At 37.7% G+C, this 18330-nt stretch overlaps 1 protein-coding gene across 6 annotated transcripts in view; it reads left to right on the top strand.

Moving 5' to 3' along the window:
• The window catches only part of LOC109049880 (myosin-10-like), a 42707-nt gene that overhangs the window by 19160 nt on the left and 5217 nt on the right, over positions 1-18330 (top strand). For 2 of the 6 annotated variants that reach the window (XM_042772221.1, XM_042772222.1), the window contains 30 exons: positions 71-244; positions 334-448; positions 1288-1359; positions 1453-1473; positions 1815-2020; positions 2569-2690; positions 2894-2963; positions 3174-3334; positions 3416-3524; positions 4269-4400; positions 4512-4718; positions 4805-4942; positions 5020-5143; positions 5667-5838; positions 5942-6154; positions 6900-7044; positions 7135-7341; positions 7960-8064; positions 8329-8481; positions 8569-8817; positions 9479-9691; positions 9823-10035; positions 10167-10328; positions 10853-10981; positions 11147-11235; positions 11399-11522; positions 11608-11816; positions 13467-13575; positions 14231-14403; positions 14998-15024. In XM_042772221.1, coding sequence (XP_042628155.1) covers positions 71-244; positions 334-448; positions 1288-1359; positions 1453-1473; positions 1815-2020; positions 2569-2690; positions 2894-2963; positions 3174-3334; positions 3416-3524; positions 4269-4400; positions 4512-4718; positions 4805-4942; positions 5020-5143; positions 5667-5838; positions 5942-6154; positions 6900-7044; positions 7135-7341; positions 7960-8064; positions 8329-8481; positions 8569-8817; positions 9479-9691; positions 9823-10035; positions 10167-10328; positions 10853-10981; positions 11147-11235; positions 11399-11522; positions 11608-11816; positions 13467-13575; positions 14231-14403; positions 14998-15024 — 4343 coding nt within the window. The remainder of the gene's footprint in view (positions 1-70; positions 245-333; positions 449-1287; positions 1360-1452; positions 1474-1814; positions 2021-2568; positions 2691-2893; positions 2964-3173; positions 3335-3415; positions 3525-4268; positions 4401-4511; positions 4719-4804; positions 4943-5019; positions 5144-5666; positions 5839-5941; positions 6155-6899; positions 7045-7134; positions 7342-7959; positions 8065-8328; positions 8482-8568; positions 8818-9478; positions 9692-9822; positions 10036-10166; positions 10329-10852; positions 10982-11146; positions 11236-11398; positions 11523-11607; positions 11817-13466; positions 13576-14230; positions 14404-14997; positions 15025-18330) is intronic. The other 4 variants (XM_042772223.1, XM_042772224.1, XM_042772225.1 and 1 more) reach the window with 4 other exon arrangements.

Consider the following 18330-nt stretch of genomic DNA (forward strand, 5'->3'; position numbering starts at 1 on the left):
ACATCATAGAGAACCACCTGCTTTGACATGCAGTGTCTTTATAGTGTTTATTGACTGGTTTGCTCCACAGGCTCATCCTCCTGGCGTCCTGGCATTGTTGGATGAGGAGTGTTGGTTTCCAAGAGCAACTGATCGCTCATTTGTGGACAAGGTGTCAGCTGAGCAGGGTTCACACTCGAAGTTCATGCGGCCGAGGCAGCTTAAAGAAGAGGCTGACTTCTCCATTATACACTATGCTGGCAAGGTCAGATTTATATTTTTACTACGGTGTATTCTCCATTTCTCTGTTTTCTAGTCAACATGAAGTCATAATGGAGTTTCTTACTCTGTCAGGTGGACTATAAGGCAGATGAGTGGTTGATAAAAAACATGGATCCGTTGAATGATAATGTTGCGTCTCTCCTGCATCAATCATCTGACCCCTTCATCTCTGAGCTCTGGAGGGAAGGTGAGTTGAGTAAAGTAAAGTCAAATAATGAAGTCAAGTAAAATACAGGTATTATTATTAATAATAATAATATCATTGTTATTATTTAGGATAAATAAATAATTAAACGAATAACAAATAAATATTATTATTAACATCAACACCACCACCAACAATTAATTAAAGAATTGCTTCATACAGTTACAAACTGGTACAAACAATACAAACCTGGCTTAAGTACAGCCTTAAAGGCAATATATAATGTGTTATTTATTAATAATTGATTAATAATGCAATATTATTATTTTATTCTATTACTAATATTTTAAGCAGAAATAAACAAATAATAATAGTGATTATGTTGTTGTTGTTAATATTATTATTAATACTATTATTATTATTAATTTCCCAAAATTTCAGAAGGAAATAAACAAATAAATGCAATTATTATTATTATTTACCAAAGTTTCAAATTCAGAAGCAAAACAACTACAACTACTACTACTACTAATTTGTTTAAATAAATAAATAAATAAATATTAATGTATATTATTATTAACATTAACAACAAAAATAAATAATAAATTAATAGCTTCGTACAGTTACAAACTGGTACAATTAATAAAATGTATTAATAAATGCAGTATTAATTATCCATTTTTCATTTCATTACTAATATTTAATATTATAATCTACTATAGATTAACGCTTTGCTTTGTGTTCTCTTCTCTTCTCTTCTCTTCTCTTCTCTTCTCTTCTCTTCTCTTCTTCTTCTCTTCTCTTCTCTTCTCTTCTCTTCTCTTCTCTTCTCTTCTCTTCTCTTCTCTTCTCTTCTCTTCTCTTCTCTTCTCTTCTCTCAGATATTCAAACTCTTCCTCGCGTGTACTTTTTTGACTCTTATGCCACACTGCAAACCAATGGCACTGACAGCAGTAGGTTTTTCTGCTCTGCCTCTTTTAAACTCTCCATCAGTTCATCTAACTGTTGATTAACCCTTCACTCTTTCTTTCATCTCTCTTTCATAGCATCAGATTGTGATGTGATGTGTGGGTTGCTGTTTTGCACTGTAGTTTAGTAGAATGTGTAGTTTGTTTTTCTTGGGTTTCTGTAGAGCTCATTCTAGTTAGTTTAGTTTGGTTTAACAGTAGATAGTTGTGATCTGCTTGTCTCTAGTTTATTCGTCATGATGCATTTTTCTTAATGTTCTTTAAATGTAGAAATGCTTTTTTCTGTTTGGGAAATGTTAAAGGTCTCATACTAAGACTTCTACCTGAACAGAAAAAATAAATCTTTCTGGTTCTTGTACAGTATGTACAATAGCACTAATATAAAGTCATAGTGCACATGTTGATTTTATATGATAACATCCCTGTTTTGTGCTTGCCAGTGGAGAGGATTGTGGGTCTGGATCAGGTATCATCTGGTGAGAGCAGTGGACCGGTGAGTTTTGGGGCTGCTGGGCTCAAGACGAAGAAGGGCATGTTCCGCACGGTGGGACAACTCTACAAAGAGTCCCTCACTAAACTGATGGCTACCCTCCGCAACACCAACCCCAACTTCCTGCGCTGCATCATCCCTAACCATGAGAAAAGGGTAAGAAAGAATCTTAATAAAATGGATAATTGCCATGGTACTTCTCCTTTCTTAATGAGACCTTAACGTTTGACTAAAGTACCTTTTTAAAATTTTCATATAGTACAGTATATAACTGATAATATGTTTATTGTAGGGTTGCATAAAATGTTAATTAAAATTTATTGTTATCAGTGGATATTGTCTATTAGGCTGAATCCAAAATCACCCCCTATACCCTCATTCACTACATAGGCCACTAATTCAGTTCACTAGAAGGAGAAGGAGTTAAAGGTATGGGGGGGATTTCGGATACAGCCTTAGATTAGATTTGCTGTCATCTAAAACTCTGTCATTGTTAAATGTTTTTTTTTTTAGCAAATATTGTACATTTGCAATGTTTTGATGCATAAATTAACATATAGTATTTTAATTTGTTGTTTTAAATTTGAAGTGTTTTATTTTTACATTTATTTAGAGTATAAAATAGTATTGAGTGTAATATCAGTTGTTTCAGTGTTTTTTAATATTGCAGCATCCCTAATTTTTTGTTCTTTAAATGATCGCAGGCAGGGAAGTTGAGTCCTCATTTGGTTCTGGATCAGTTGAGGTGTAATGGGGTGCTGGAGGGAATCAGGATCTGCAGACAGGGCTTCCCGAACCGCATCCCATTCCAGGAGTTCAGACAGAGGTGTGTGTGTATCCTGCTTAACCATATTTTGAGGAAAAAATTGTACCCAGAAGTGAGCAAAATCAGGCAAAACCAAAAGGTTAGGTTATTCATAACTAGCTGTATATAAAAACAATAGAAGTCTATGGAATGTCCCGATTAACATCAGTAAAGTTATTAAACGTTTATAGCTTAATAACCTTATATTGTCTTATTTGTCTCAGGTATGAGATCTTGACTCCAAATGCTATTCCTCGAACCTTTATGGATGGCAAACAGGCGTGTGAGCTAATGGTAAGTGATGTCATTCAAACATAAACCTTGTGGGCTGAGTTCACAATATTGATTTGATAGAGGATATTATATTATATTAACAGCACAGATCCTTTAGGATCAGAGTAGTGAAGGTCAATGATGCTATAGTGTTATATTTAAATCTCTGATTAGTATTCTGGAGTTTAGTCAATACAGGTTGTTGATTATGTATTGTTCCTGTGTTTATAGATCAGTGCTTTGGAGCTGGACAAGAATCTTTTCCGGGTGGGACAGAGTAAGGTGTTCTTCCGGGCTGGAGTTTTGGCTCACCTGGAGGAAGAACGGGACTTGAAGATCACTGACACCATCATCCGCTTCCAGAGTGTGGCCCGTGGATACCTTGCCAGGAGGTAAACGTCTGTGTGTGTATGTGGTAGGTTGGTGGTGTATAATATGTGTACGTATGCGTATTAATTGACTTGTTCTTTCAGGGCGTTCCATAAGAAGCAGCAGCAGCTCAGTGCACTGCGTGTGATGCAGAGGAACTGTGCAGCATACCTGAAGCTCAGAAACTGGCAGTGGTGGAGACTCTTCACCAAGGTAGCACACAGCACTACACAACATGTCATATAAACTTAAAAAAATTAAGTAGGCCTAATGATGAATTTTAAGGTAATGCATTTAGTTAGAATGCTAACATGCAAACACAAATACTATGGAACTTTATTTTTTATCAATATATAATGTAATAGTGTGGTAATGTGCTCTTACTGGATACTCAAAGGTTAAGGGTCGATAAGGTTTTTGAAGGAAGTCTCTTATGTTCTCTAAGGCTGCATATATTCAATCAAATACACTAAAAATGGTAATGTTGTGAAATTTAATTACACTTTAAAATATCTGTTTTAAATTTTATTATATTTTAAAATGTCATTTATTCCAGTGATGGCAAAGCTGAATTTTCAGCAGACATTACTACAGTCTTCGGTGTAATAAGAACCTTTAGAAATTATTTAAATATGCTGATTTGATGCTCAAGAAAAATTTGAAGATGGTTGTTCTATTTAACATTTCTATAAAAACTGTAATACTGTGTTCATTATTTTTTTGTAACTTTAAAAGCCTTTACTATCACTGTTGATAAATTTAATTTGTAAATTGTAATGAAAATAGTAAAATATTAATTATTATAAAATAACAAAAATAAAATGTATATTTAGTGTTGTTTGCTGTTAAAATATTAATTTCTTTATTTTAAAAAAAATAAAAAATCATACTGACCCCAAACTTTGCAAGCATGTCTTTTGTGTTAATTTGCTTTGTGACCTTTGACCTCTTCTCCAGGTGAAGCCCTTGCTGCAGGTGACCCGCCAGGATGAAGAGATTCAAGCTCGGGAAGCACAGCTTCAGAAAGCCAAAGACAACCTGACTAAACTAGAGCATGACTTCTCTGAACTGGACAAAAAAAACCAACAGGTAACTTTATTTCCTTGGTTCACTCAATTTTGTCGAGCATGTTAGTGCACCAAAACAAGAAAGTGTGCATTTGTTTGATTTCCACATTCATCTTGTTGTCCTCTTTGAAAGCTGATGGAGGAGAAGTCAGTACTGACTGACCAGCTGCAGGCGGAGGCGGAGTTATTCGCAGAGGCAGAGGAAATGAGAGCACGCCTGGCCAGTCGCAAACAGGAACTTGAAGATGTGTTGGGAGAGCTTGAGAGCCGATTGGAGGAGGAAGAGGAGAGGACCCTTCAGCTGACCACTGAGAAGAAGCGAATACAGCAACATGTGCAGGTGAGGATGATGGATGTTTCTGTCTGTGTTTGGTGCCCATTATTGAGGATCTTCTGTCAACATCACTGTTCTGTTTCTTTGCTCAGGATCTGGAGGAACAGCTAGAGGAGGAAGAGGGGACACGTCAGCGCCTCCAGCTGGAGAAAGTCACCCTGGAAAGCAAAGTGAAAAGTCTGGAGGCCGAGACCTTGACTTTGGGAGAGCAGAGAGACAGATTTAGCAAGGTAGTTAAAGAAAAGAGGATTGTTGTTTGAATGCAGCTCCAGTGGTACAGTGGCTCATGCATTTCTCTCTCTCTCAGGAGAAAAAACAGCTGGAAGAGAGACTGAATGAAGTGACAGATCAACTCACAGAGGAAGAGGAGAAGGTGAAGAGTCTTAACAAGCTGAAAAACAAACAGGAAGCTGTCATCGCTGATTTAGAAGGTAACTGTCCTTGTGTTAATTATGCATTGAAAAACTGTAGATGATTCATTGGATCTGTTGAACTGAGGCTTTGTTTCCAAGATTTCAAGACTGCATTTATTACATTTTAAGAACCATGATGGCATTCTTTATTTACAAAACCGTTACGGGTCAGTATGTTTGTTTGCTTATTTTTATTTTTTTATTTATAAAGGGACCATGCACAATTTTTAACATAAAATTTCCATTTCATGTATTGTACCGGATTTATTTATTTATTGAGATTATTTTATGTAAAGTCAATATTTCATGTAAAGTCAATATTAAGTATGTGTTTTGAGTTTGTCACCCCGTAGAAAAATTTATTATTAACCACTTAGCGAAATTTGAATGATAAAAAATCTGCAAAGTAAATAAAATAAGTTATCAAAATCTCGAAAAAATGAGCAGTATCCTCTGCTCTCAAACACTGGGGGCGTGTCCGCTGTCGGCACTGAACAACACAACACAAACAGATATATAAATGCATCTTCCTTTCCCTTAGAGCGTCTGAAGAGGGAAGAGCAGGGCCGTCTGGAACAAGAAAAGTGGAAGAGGCGGATGGAAGGAGAGGCAGTGGAGGCCCAAGAGCAGCTGTCTGACCTGAGCTTACTCGTCACTGAGCTGAGAGGCAGCGTGAGCCAAAGAGAGAAAGAGATCACCACACTACAGTCACGGTACATGCACAAACATAAGTCTACCTTATAGCGAATCCTCGTAGCACAGTCACTTTAAGAAGTGATACTTAAGAATGACATCTCATCATTTTTTCTGTCTCAGGCTGGAAGAAGAGGGGGCACGTCGTGCAGAGGCTCAGAGAGCCCTGAGAGAGGCCATGTCTCAGGTGTCTGAGCTCAAAGAGGAGGTGGAGAATGAAAGAGGAATGAGGGAGAGAGCTGAGAAACAGAGGAGAGATCTGGGCGAGGAGTTAGAGGCTTTGAGGACTGAACTCGAAGATACATTGGACACTACAGCTGCTCAGCAAGAGCTCAGGTGTGTGCATGCGCATGCACTGTTTTAAATCATATTTAGTGAAAATCTTTACATACCTACTGAAAAAAGGCATACATTTTAAAGATTGATTTCAATAAACAGTCAACTAATGAGAAAATCACTATTCTACCCTTTTGAAAAAGAAATACACTTTTGAAAAGAGTACTTACTACAGAAATAATATACTTTGTATATATTTAAGTAATGTTTTTGGGCACTTAATGCATGTTGATGTAATTTCTATTGAAGTTTGTATTTAAATTATGCGTAATTACACATTTGTAATGATAAAGTTGCAATTTAGTGCATTTAAAATATAGTAACTTCAAATTTAATATTGAATAACGCACTACAGTTACTTTACTCAACACAATTCATTAATTTATTAAAAGTAATTTACATGTGCTTTTCTATGTTGGTCAACACATCAAAATAAGTGTACTTTAAAACACAACAAACAATTAAAACATAATGATTTGTATTTTAAAACCTTTAATTGTGCACTTTTTAAATGCGTATTTCAGTGTTCTTAAAGAGAGAATAGTTTTATGATACACACTTAAGTGGCCTTTTATTTAATTCATATTATATTATCTACAAGTGCAGTTTTTGAAAAAATAGTTACACTTCAAGTGCACATTCATTAGAATTAAGCATACTTCTTTTCCAGAAGGGTAGACTATAGTTAACCACAGGCATTTTGGACAGCTTTTATTAACCGGGTTAAGTGTGTGTGTTTGTTTAGGTCTCGTCGTGAGGCTGAATTAGGAGAGCTTCAGAGATGTTTAGAGGAGGAGACCCGTCGTCACGAAGCCCAGCTGTCAGAGCTCCGCATCAAGCACACCGCTGCTATAGACTCCCTACAGGAGCAGCTGGACAACGCCAAGAGAGTGAGTCTTAGCGTTTACATTGAATGAAACATGTTTACTAGCTGTTGTTACACTAAGTTGCCAACCATTGATGTGCATGTATGTTCACAGTCTCGTCAGTCTCTGGAGAAGACGAAGGCCATTCTGGAGGAGGAGCGCATGAACCTGAGTTCTGAGCTGAAGACTTTACAGGGAGGGAAGATGGAGAGCGAGAGGGGCAGAAAGCGAGCAGAGGGACAGTTACAGGAAGTCAATGCACGCCTTGCACAGGCTGAGAGAGAAAGAGAGGAGCGAGAGGAACGACTCGGTAAACTCCAGGTAAAAATGGGAAAAAAGAGAGGAAATGGGCTTAATTGGAAACATTTTGCTTTCAGTGTTGACCCAAGCCTGTTTTGCATCAGAGTTCAATATCTTGGTTTATGGAAAAAAACTGTTTTCCAAATTCTGGTGGGCACCAGGGAACAGCACGCAAACCTACCTGATAAGATGTATAATTCATGTAAACTCAGGTTGTTTGGTACAGTTTGGTTCAAAATGTGTGTTTTTAGGCCAATTTCTTTTTTTTAGGCCAAATCTCTTTTAATAGGATTCTATGTGATTGGGAATCAAAAGAATCCAAGTGATCAAAAGAAAGCTGCTTGGTTTGAATGTGAGTTCTGTATAAGCTATGCTTCATACAGTAAATTGCTACACTATTGAAAGTAGACAATAATAACAGAGCTTTTTTTTTGCCCATGATATTTAAACTTTCTGGAAAGCCTAGTTTAAGCTGGTAGCTGTTTTTGGTACATGGTAGCTGGTTCCCAATTGGTCCAAACTGGTCATTAGTTGGTCCAAGCTGTTAATTGGCTGGTTGACCAACCATGATGTTACAAATGAACCAATGAATCAAGTCAGTTTTAAAAACATCCTAACTTTGAAATCTCTCCCTCTCAGTTGGAGCTTGAGTCTCTCTCCAGTTCCCTATCCTCATCTGAGTCCAAATCTCACCGCCTGAGTAAGGAGGTCAGCAGTCTGGAGAGCCAACTACACGATGTGCAGGTGACTAGTGTGTGTGTGTTTGCCAGTGTGTGTGTTTTAATTAGCTCTTTTCAGCTACATATTAATAGGCTCATGGGACTTTACTGAACTGCTTTTGAAGAAACCCTTTTGACATGGATGAATAAGAAATGAAATCTGCCAGAGGTTCTCTGCACATTTTGATTGTTGTTCTATTTTAAAGCAGATCTGCAGAATGTGATGTCTTTGAGACTGTGAATGAGTTTTCCTCTTAAGCATGCTTAATATGTGTGTGTTATGTTTTAGGAGCTACTGCAGGAAGAGACACGGCAGAAGTTGGCACTGGGCTCACGTGTACGTGCTTTAGAGGAAGAAAAAGCTGGATTGATGGAGAGGCTAGAAGAGGAGGAAGAGAAGACCAGAGAACTTACACGTCAGATTCAGAACCATACACAACAGGTATACATCCATTTTTTTCACCCAAGAAAAAACCTGTTGTTGTATCTTTACTCTGTTTTATGATATTATGTTGATGTGTCCATGCAGCTGTCTGATCTAAAGAGGCAGACAGAGGAAGTGAATTCAGCGGTGGAGGCCGGGGAGGAGGCCAGGAGGAAGATGCAGAGAGAGCTGGAGAATGCCATACAGAGAGAGAGGGCAAAAGAAGAAGAGAAAGAACGCATCGAGAGACAGAAAGAACGGCTGAGAGAAGAGATAGAGGACATGACTATTGCTTTACAGAGAGAAAGACAGAACTGCACTGCACTGGAGAAGCGGCAGAAGAAATTTGATCAGGTACAGGAGGAAACACAGAGAGGGCTGGATGGATGGATAGATGGATGGAAGGGTGGATTGACTGGATGAATGAATGGACTGACTGGTGGATCAAAGGGATGCATGGATGGGTGGATGGTTTGACTGGTTGAATGGATGTATGAAGAGATGGATGGAATGATGAATGGATTGAGTGGTGTATGGATGGATGGATTAATTGATGGATTGACTAATGGATGGATGGAATGATGGAATGATTGGAGGATTGATGGATAGATAAATGGATTAAATTGAGTGGTGGATGGATGGATGGATAGATTGAGTGGTGGATGGATGGATGGATGGATGGATGGATCAGCTGATGGGATGGTGAAGAGATGGATTGGATGGATTGATGAATGGATAATGGATGGAGGGATGATTGATTGGATGGATGAATTGATTGACTGGTGGATGGATGGGTGAACTGATGAATGGATGCATGAACAGATTAACTTGGAAGGCTAGAGAGATGGATGGAACGATGAATAGATGGATGCATGGATGGACAGATTGACTGGTTGATGATGGATAGATGGTTGGATTAATGGATGGATTGATGTGGTAAAAAAAGAAGTAAAAAGCCTTGAAAATGAGAAGTGCAGCTCTAGATATTCATCACCCTTTGATCTTTACCCTTCAGTGTTTGGCAGAGGAGAAAGCAGTTAGTGCTCGGCTGCTGGAGGAACGGGACCGTGCAGAAGCAGAGAGTCGAGAGAAAGAGACGCGTTTCCTGTCTCTCTCTAGAGCCTTGCAGGAAGCAACAGAGCAGAGAGATGAGCTGGAGAGAACCAATAAGCAGCTCCGCCTGGAGATGGAGCAGCTCGTCAACGCCCAAGATGACGTGGGCAAAAATGTACAGCTTGCTTTTAACCAATGCACTTATGTGATATTTATTAACATGTAATAGCATAGTAATAACAATAGCGTGTTCTGTTCTTTGACAAAAAATGCTTAATTTTTCTTTCTCTTGTCATGCTTCCTCAGGTGCATGAGCTAGAACGTTCTCGACGGGCTTTGGAAACAGAAGCCCAATCTCTGAAAGAACAGACCCAGGAGCTAGAGGATGAGCTGACAGAGGCGGAAAACGCTCGCCTCAGACTGGAAGTCACCCTTCAGGCTCTTAGAGCTCAGTTTGAGAGAGAGATCAGCACTAAGGAGGAGAAAGGGGAAGAAAAGAGGAGAGCACTCAACAAACAGGTGACTGCCTTCAGCAGAATAAAGAAGTGAATATACAAGATCATATCTGAAGATGTCCAAGGCTAAAAAGAACTGATCTTGACCTCCTTTTCTCTCCTGCTCTATATTTGTTTCTTCTATCACTTGTTCAGGTGCGAGAACTTGAAACAATGCTTGAGGAGGAGAAGACTCAGAGAGCTCAGGCTTTGACTGTCAAGAAACAACTGGAAACAGAGCTGCAGGAGGCGGAGTCTCAGGTGGAAGCAGCCAATCGAGGCAGAGAGGAAGCACTTAGACAGATGAAACGTCTCCAGGTTCGTCAGTTCAGTTAACCATTATATGATAAATAGGCGCTGCGTAATATCATTGCGCCTGCTGCACTCATGTATGGCAGCAAAGTTCCTTGATTATTACACCATATTGAGAGTATAGTTCCTAGCCATATGGGCCTAGAAAATCTTTTCATTTTCCGTCGGTTTTAGTACATGATGTAACTGCAGAAGAGTCAAGTTTTAAATAGGGAAAATATAGAAACTCTTTGGTCATTTTTGAGCGAGATGCTAACAGTCTAATCTGATTCAATGATCTATGGTAAGCTAAGCTAAAAGTGCTACTGCCAGACCCGGAAATCGGCTGAATGGATTCAAAAAACGGTAAAACTCAACTGTTTAACTCTAGGGGAGTTGGAAAATGAGCCTATTTTCAAAAATAGTGGAGTGTTCCTTTAAATAAATTAAAGGAGCTGTATAAATTTGATAGATGAATCTGATTTGGCCTGCTGGCTGACAGCTGAAGAGACCTGATGTGAATATTCAGTGTGTTCCTGTGTGTTTTCCAGACTCAGATGAAGGAACTTATTCGTGAGCTTGATGAGACCAAGTTAGCTCGAGACGAGATTGTCGCCCAGTCAAAGGAGAGTGAGAAACGGCTGCAGACGTTGGAAGCAGAACTATTACAGCTGACAGAGGTGTGCTACTCTGCCTGTGTAACCTAGAAGATATTTTAACTCTGTGCATCTCTCTAATATATATATATATATATATATATATATATATATATATATATATATATATATATATATATATATATATAATTTTTTTTTTATTTTTTTCTTATTTTGACATTCTCTCAGGAGGTGGCTGTTTCTGAGAGGCAGCGGAGACAGGCCCAACTGGAGAGAGACGAACTGGCAGATGAAATCGTCAACAGTGCAACTGGAAAGTCAGTATCTGTGCTTGTGTTGAGGTCCAGTGATGATGAAATTAAAATTTCCCCTTTTTACTTTCTTAATACAGGTTCCTTGTCTTATTGTGCACAATTCATAGGTCCACATTTATTAAAAAAGTAAATATGACTCATGTTGTGAACTTTGTTTCCCCTGCAGATCAGCACTGTTGGAAGAGAAGCGACGTCTTGAGGCCAGAATCAGTCAGCTGGAGGAAGAGCTGGAGGAGGAACAAAGTAATGCTGAACTACTAGCCGAGAGGCAGAGGAAGAGCACCTTACAGGTACACAAAGAAACACACAAACTCGCACTGTACTATCAGAAAAACACACCGAGACAGAGTCCCTCTCTCCATCTGTTTCTTTTAGGTTGAGACACTTACAGTCCAGTTATCTGGAGAAAGGACGCTGGCGCAGAAGAGCGAGAGCGCACGAGAGACTCTGGAGAGGCAGAATAAAGAGCTGAAAACTCGTCTCAGTGAGATGGAGGGGGCCGTGAAGGGGAAACATCGCCTCAGTGTCGCCGCCCTGGAGGCCAAGATAGAATCTGTGGAGGAACAACTGGAGCAGGAGAGACAGTAAGAAAACAGTTGGGGTGCTAAAGAAAAACGTGGAAGTCGAATGGACAGATGTCTTTCCAAACCTGTATGGTTTCTTATTCTAAATGAAGTCACAGTTATGAAATTATTCATCAGTTTTAACTCTGAAGCAGCTCTACAGAAGATAATATTTTCAATATTCAGCTCAAGTAAGTTCAGTGTTGATTCAATTCAGTAACAGTGAAGATGTTGATTTATATAGCACATTTCATACACAATGGTGATTCAAAGTGCTTTACATAAAAGAAAAGAAAATAGTAGTTAAAAAAATAATCACAACAAAACAAGGAATTAAAAACTTTGAAAATTATTTAAAAATTGATTTAAAAGGTTTAAAATGAGTTTAAAACTGTTAAAATGTTCTATCTGAAAATTATTATACAGAAAATATAGTGCCTTCAGTTCGGACATTGCACAGTGCTCATTCAATAAATGCACAGCTTAACAGATGAGTTTTAAGTCTGCATTTAAATGTGACTAATGTTTTAGCACATCTGATCTCTTCTGGAGCTGGTTCCAACTGTGGGTGGCATAATAACTAAAAGCGGACTCCCCTTGTTTTGTGTGAACCCTTGGTATTTCTAACTGAGTGGTCTGTTAGGTTTATATTCAGTGAACATATCTGCTATGTATTTAGGTCCTAGGCCATTGAGTGATTTATAAACAAGTAAAAGTACTTTAAAATCAATCCTAAATGTAACCGGAAGCCAGTGTAAGGACCTGAGGAATGGTGTGATATGCTCAGATTTTCTGGTTCTATTCAGAATTCTGGCAGCAGCGTTCTGGATAAGCTGCAGCTGTCTAATGGTCTTCTTGGGAAGGCTGGTGAGGAGACCATTACAATAGTCCACCCTGCTGGTGATAAAGGCATGAACAAGTTTCTTCAAGTCTTGATTGGAAACAAAACATCTAATTCTTGCAGTGTTTTTTAGATGATAGTATGCTGATTTAGTTACTGCTTTGACATGACTACTGAAACTAAGATCTCCAGAATCACACCAAGATTCCTGACTTAATTTTTAATTGTTAGACCCCTAGAGTCAAGGTATGCACTCACCTTGAGAACTTCCTCTTTGTTTCCAAATACAATGACTTTCTCTTTGTTTAACTGAAGAAAGTTCTGGCACATCCAACAGTTAATTTTATCAATGCATTGGCAGAGGGAGTCAATGGGGCTGTAGTCATTTGGCTATAAGGCTAGGTAAATCTGGGTATCATCAGCATAACTGTGATAGGCAATTTGGTTCTTTCTCATTATTTGACTTAGTGGGAGCATATACAGGCTAAACAAGAGTGGTGCAAGAATTGAGCCTTGTGGGACTCCGCATGTCATGGATGTCCACTTAGACATTCCACTTGCGTGAGATATTCCATGTGCTTGGAAGCCATTTGATAGATTTGTGTGACAAACAAATTAACATTATTCACAAAAAATCATGCTTGATAGCCATGATTACTATTAAATTGTACTGCATTTACAAGAGCAGACAGTTTTCAAAAAAGCAAGAAAATAACAGAATTTTAAATGAAGAATTTAAATTTTTCTTTTAAGGATCTAAAATTAATGTGAAGATCAAACCAGCAATGTGACTGTTTTGTGTGTCATCTCTCTCTTTTCTCCCTTCCTAGGGAGCGAGCCATGGCTAGTAAGCTGGTGAGGAAAACAGAGAAGAAACTCAAAGAAGTTCTGATACAGGTGGAAGATGAAAGGAGACACGCAGATCAGTATAGAGAACAGGTACTCCTCAAAAACCTCATCTGTGCCTCAGACTGGTGAACTGTGAAGGAATATTTTTTATTACATAAAAATCTTAATAAACTTAACAAAATCTATCAAATGTAATTAATAAAATATGTATAAATATATGTATTATTTATTAAAACAAAATTGCATTGGTAAAGGACATTGGTTACGCATAATTTTTACACTACTTGTTACTCTAAACTAATTCTGTTCATTTTCTTTTTAGACTTTCAGTAAAGCAATTATCCATAAAACATTTCAATTAAGAGTTCTAAACTTTCAGCCAAATCAGTCAGCTTGAGATAAATCACATTAAAACAGTCAATTCAACAGTCCAGAATGATTAGGAAATTAACTGGAAATATTAGGGAAAAAACTGGCAAAGGAAAAAAATAGTGTGTAGCTTGAGGGAATAAACAAACTCATCCCACAATTCATTGATAATGATCAATTCAGTCTGTTTTTCTTTTTGTAAATGCATTTTCCCATCAGAAAACATAATTTCTTAATGTAAAACAGCTTAGATTACATAACGTACCTCAGCCTTCATTAACCTACAAAAACTCATCACAAGATTTGCAGGATGCATAGGGTTATGGTTGTGTAAAACACATGGAATTGTATGATTCTAAAATCTCTCTTTTTTCAGTTGGATAAGTCTATGGGGCGTCTCCGTCAGCTGAAGAGGCAGTTAGAGGAGGTGGAGGAAGAGAACTCTCGCTCCAACGCTCAGCGCAGGAAACTACAGCGAGAGCTGGAGGAAATGAGCGACAGCATGCAGAGCATGAACCGCGAGCTCAACACTCTCCGCTCCCAGCTCAGGTAAAGGTTAGGATGGTTATGAGGGTGCTAGTTTATGTGTAAAATTCAAAAAGAGCACCCCCGACCATGACGAGAGAGTCACTTGGTTTTCTGACATGCTCAGTCCAAAATCCCATTGCTGTATGTAATATGGTATTCTCAAAAATGCGGTAACATCTAAATAAATTTAATTCAAGTTTTAATTCAAGTCAAAAGTATTGTTTTAATATAACTAAATCAATCTGTAATGTACTAGGTTATACCAATAATATTTTTTAACCAAGAAAAAAAATAACCCTTGAGGTAGCAATGTACATACATCCACTATTTACAGTCTGTATCAAATGTCTCCTCTAATTGGCTGTGACTGACACATTTTGCAGCAGTTTGCATTCAGTGTGAACAGAAAAATTACTTGTCACTAGAATCTTGCCACATTTCGTGGTTAGGACAGTAAAAGTTCCAGTCAGTCTGTTATTCATACATAAATATATTTGCATGTCATCAAACCATTTCTTCGCTTTATGTGCATGTTTCATTCACTCATTGACTCATCTAATGTGTCTGATTGTGTGTCCATCCGTATTTGTGTCTTTGTGTCCTACACCCACTCAGCGTCACAGAACGGCAGAAGTCAGAACAGTAGGTTTTTATTTGTGAACATTGTCTGCTTTATGTTCCTCTCTGAGCATTATCCTTTCTCCTCTTGCTTCTGTTGGTGTGTAGAGGTTCCCTGTTGAGATTGTAGAGGGGTGTAGAGGTGCCCTTTTTTAGGCCTTTGTAACTGATTTATTCGGAAGCATATAAAGATGGTGTAGTCTACATTGAATTGTAGGTCACTTCATGTTTATAGATGGCGATGAATCACAAATTCTGTCTTACACCAATCATGGACTCAATTTCACACTCTCAGTTTTCTTCTTTTTTTTTCCCTTTTCTTTCTTCCAGTTCATAAAGAGTGACCTCAAAAATTATTTGGTCACTTAAGTCAATTCAAGATGTATGCATATTGTTTACTGGGTAACAAAATATCAAAACGAGGTGTTTTGTTTTGTTTTGTTTTGTTTTGTTTTGTTTTGTTTTGTTTTGTTTTGTTTTGTTTTGTTTTGTTTTGTTGAAAAAATCTTTTAAAGCAAATCATTATAAAAAAACTTTATTACATTTTATTAGGGCTCAAGCCTGGAGGGCGAAGAGCCCTATTGTTTTCCTTAGGATTATTATTTTTTATTTTTTTTTTTTTCTTTAAACTTCTAATCAACTGTCCCAAGGTTTCGGGGGCTTTTGGGGCCCTTAACATGCTCAAAAACTCTTGAAAATTGGCACACACATTGGAATCTGCGGCCATTAGGGCCCGGCAGAGACTGATACACGGGCGTGGCACAGGGGCTCTACAGCGCCCCCTGGAATATTGAGGGCCATATATCATTCATACTTGCACGTATACATATGAAACTCGGTACCACATGTAGATCTCATCAAACCAAACAACTTTCGCACTGCATGTCATAAGCTCCGCCCCCAACAGGAAGTTGGCTTTTTAGGGTTTTGTGAAAAACACATGCTCTGGAATTTGATATACTCCTCTGAGGAACTCCACCCGTTTGCCACAAAACCCGGAGAACATGATCTCAAGACATTGGGGATGCTAAATTGCGAAGATATTTTTGATATCTCGAACGGTTTGTCCGTGGCGAGGCGTTGAAATTATGGCGAGAAATGAGAAACAGGAAATGTCTAATAACATCAACATACACTACCTGAGTTTGATCAAACTTCATCGGTTTGTTTCGATGTATGATGCCGATCGCATATATGTGACTATTAGGAGTCAAAGTTACAGCGCCACCAACTGGCAGCAGGAAGTGTGTCATTTTCAAAATGCTTTGAATTCAGCATCTTATTTTTACTCGATTTGCTTCAAACTTCATCAGAATAATGACAAAACACGGCCGATGTAAATCTCTTGTGGGGATATTGATATCTAATATAGTGTTGCCATGGCAACGTGTCAAACTTGAATATTCTGTTTTGGTGATTTTGAGGCAGATAACATGCTCAGAATTACATAAAACTCAGAACACATATCAGTATTAATGATAGCTAGACAATGGCAAAAGATCATGAAAGGGCGTGGAGGAGCCACTCTATAGCGCCACCTTTTGTCAAAAGTGAGGGGGTTAGTTTTAGCTACAGACACCAAACTCAGTACATAAATTGTTCTTATCAAGACGGACAACTTTCTAATTCACAGTCATCAGCTACGATGAACAGGAAGTCTGTTATATTGATTTGAATATGGATTTTTGGAAAAATATAGCTGTGAATTAATGCATACTGCTCAGAGGAGAATTACAGTATACACACCAAACTTTGTCTACATGATGCCAAAACATTGAGGAACTTAAATTGTGAATGGATTTTGGATAGCTTGAATGGTTTTGCCGTAGTGATTTATTGAAATAACAGTAAAAAAAGTAAACATAAATTGTCTTATATTTCTTAAAGTGCAGCTTCCAAACACTTCAAAATTTTTATATATAGAGGATAAGTCATTCTGAGCAAATATGCATAGTTTCACGACTTTTCAATGCTCTATGGATAACAGAAAATTAAAAAACTGTCAGTCATCTGATCTCACTCTGAGGCCAGTCTCTCTGTGTGAGAAAAAGGAGGGGGCTGAGTCACTCTGATGACTCTGCCATTGCCCTGTGAAGAATGTGTATGCGCTGAGTGTATGTGTTAATCGTTTTTTGATGTTACAAAGGTTATTTAGTCAGAAGCAGTGAGCACTTGTATTTTTCTTTGACAGCATTAGATTTATTATTATGCTTTCACTTTAAGAACCAATCACGGGTTTAATATACACATGCCTTTTATTTCCGAACTGTTAACGTTAAAACATATGCCTAACCGACTGTGTTTACTAGGATATTCCCCAAAACGCGCATTTAGATGTAATTATGTATTTATTGATCCATGCACAAAAAAAGCGGAAGATAGCTCAGTTTAGTATTCGCGCGTGCGGCTGTCTGTGTGCATGCACGCGCTTCAGATGTGTGCGGTGAAACACACAGCGCTCGACTGTTCCGCGAACAAATCCCGAGCGTCTTATATGCTCACCTTGTGCCTTATACCGAGTCCTAATCGGTGAGTTTGAACGAGAATGCAGCCGTTGACGGACATTATGTGAAAATGTAGACAGTGCCAAATAAGCTGCCTATTTATATAACAGATATCTATATTGTACGTGTGCTATCGATGAATCGATCCATATCGATGAATCAATACATCCCTAATATATCAAACGTAAATAACTGCATAGACATCACTGTTTAAAACTAAATATAGATTAATCGTTTTTGATGTTACAAAGGTTATTTAGGTGGGTTTTTTTTAGGTGCTATCGATGCATCGATCCATATCGATGAATCAATACACCCCTAATATAGGCTATGTGTGTGTGTGTGTGTTTCAAAAAAAAAAAAAAATATATATATATATATATATATATATATATATATATTAAACCTATGCAATTAATATATATATATATATATACACACATTTCAATACTGTCATAGATCAGTATTTAAATGAGTTTGAAATTATTATTATTATTATTATTATAATAAACCTATGCAATTATATATATACATAGAAATATAATAAAAATAAAAAAAAAAAAACAAATTCAAACTCATTTAAATACTGACCTATGACATCCTGTGACATGAAATTTATCTGAATTTACACAACTCATGATGGTAACAGTAAAACAGATAAGCTCACAGATGAAGACCAAGCTGTAATGCCGGCAAAAATATTTTACAAATGCTTATAGATCAATAAAATCATTAAAAATTCTTTGCACGGCTTGCATCATTATTAGGCACTTGATATTCAGATGATATTTTCCAAGCACATATATATATGCCCTTTTGGAAAAAT

The sequence above is a fragment of the Cyprinus carpio genome, chromosome A16 (genome assembly GCF_018340385.1).
Source record: "Cyprinus carpio isolate SPL01 chromosome A16, ASM1834038v1, whole genome shotgun sequence".
Taxonomy (NCBI): Eukaryota; Metazoa; Chordata; class Actinopteri; order Cypriniformes; family Cyprinidae; genus Cyprinus; species Cyprinus carpio.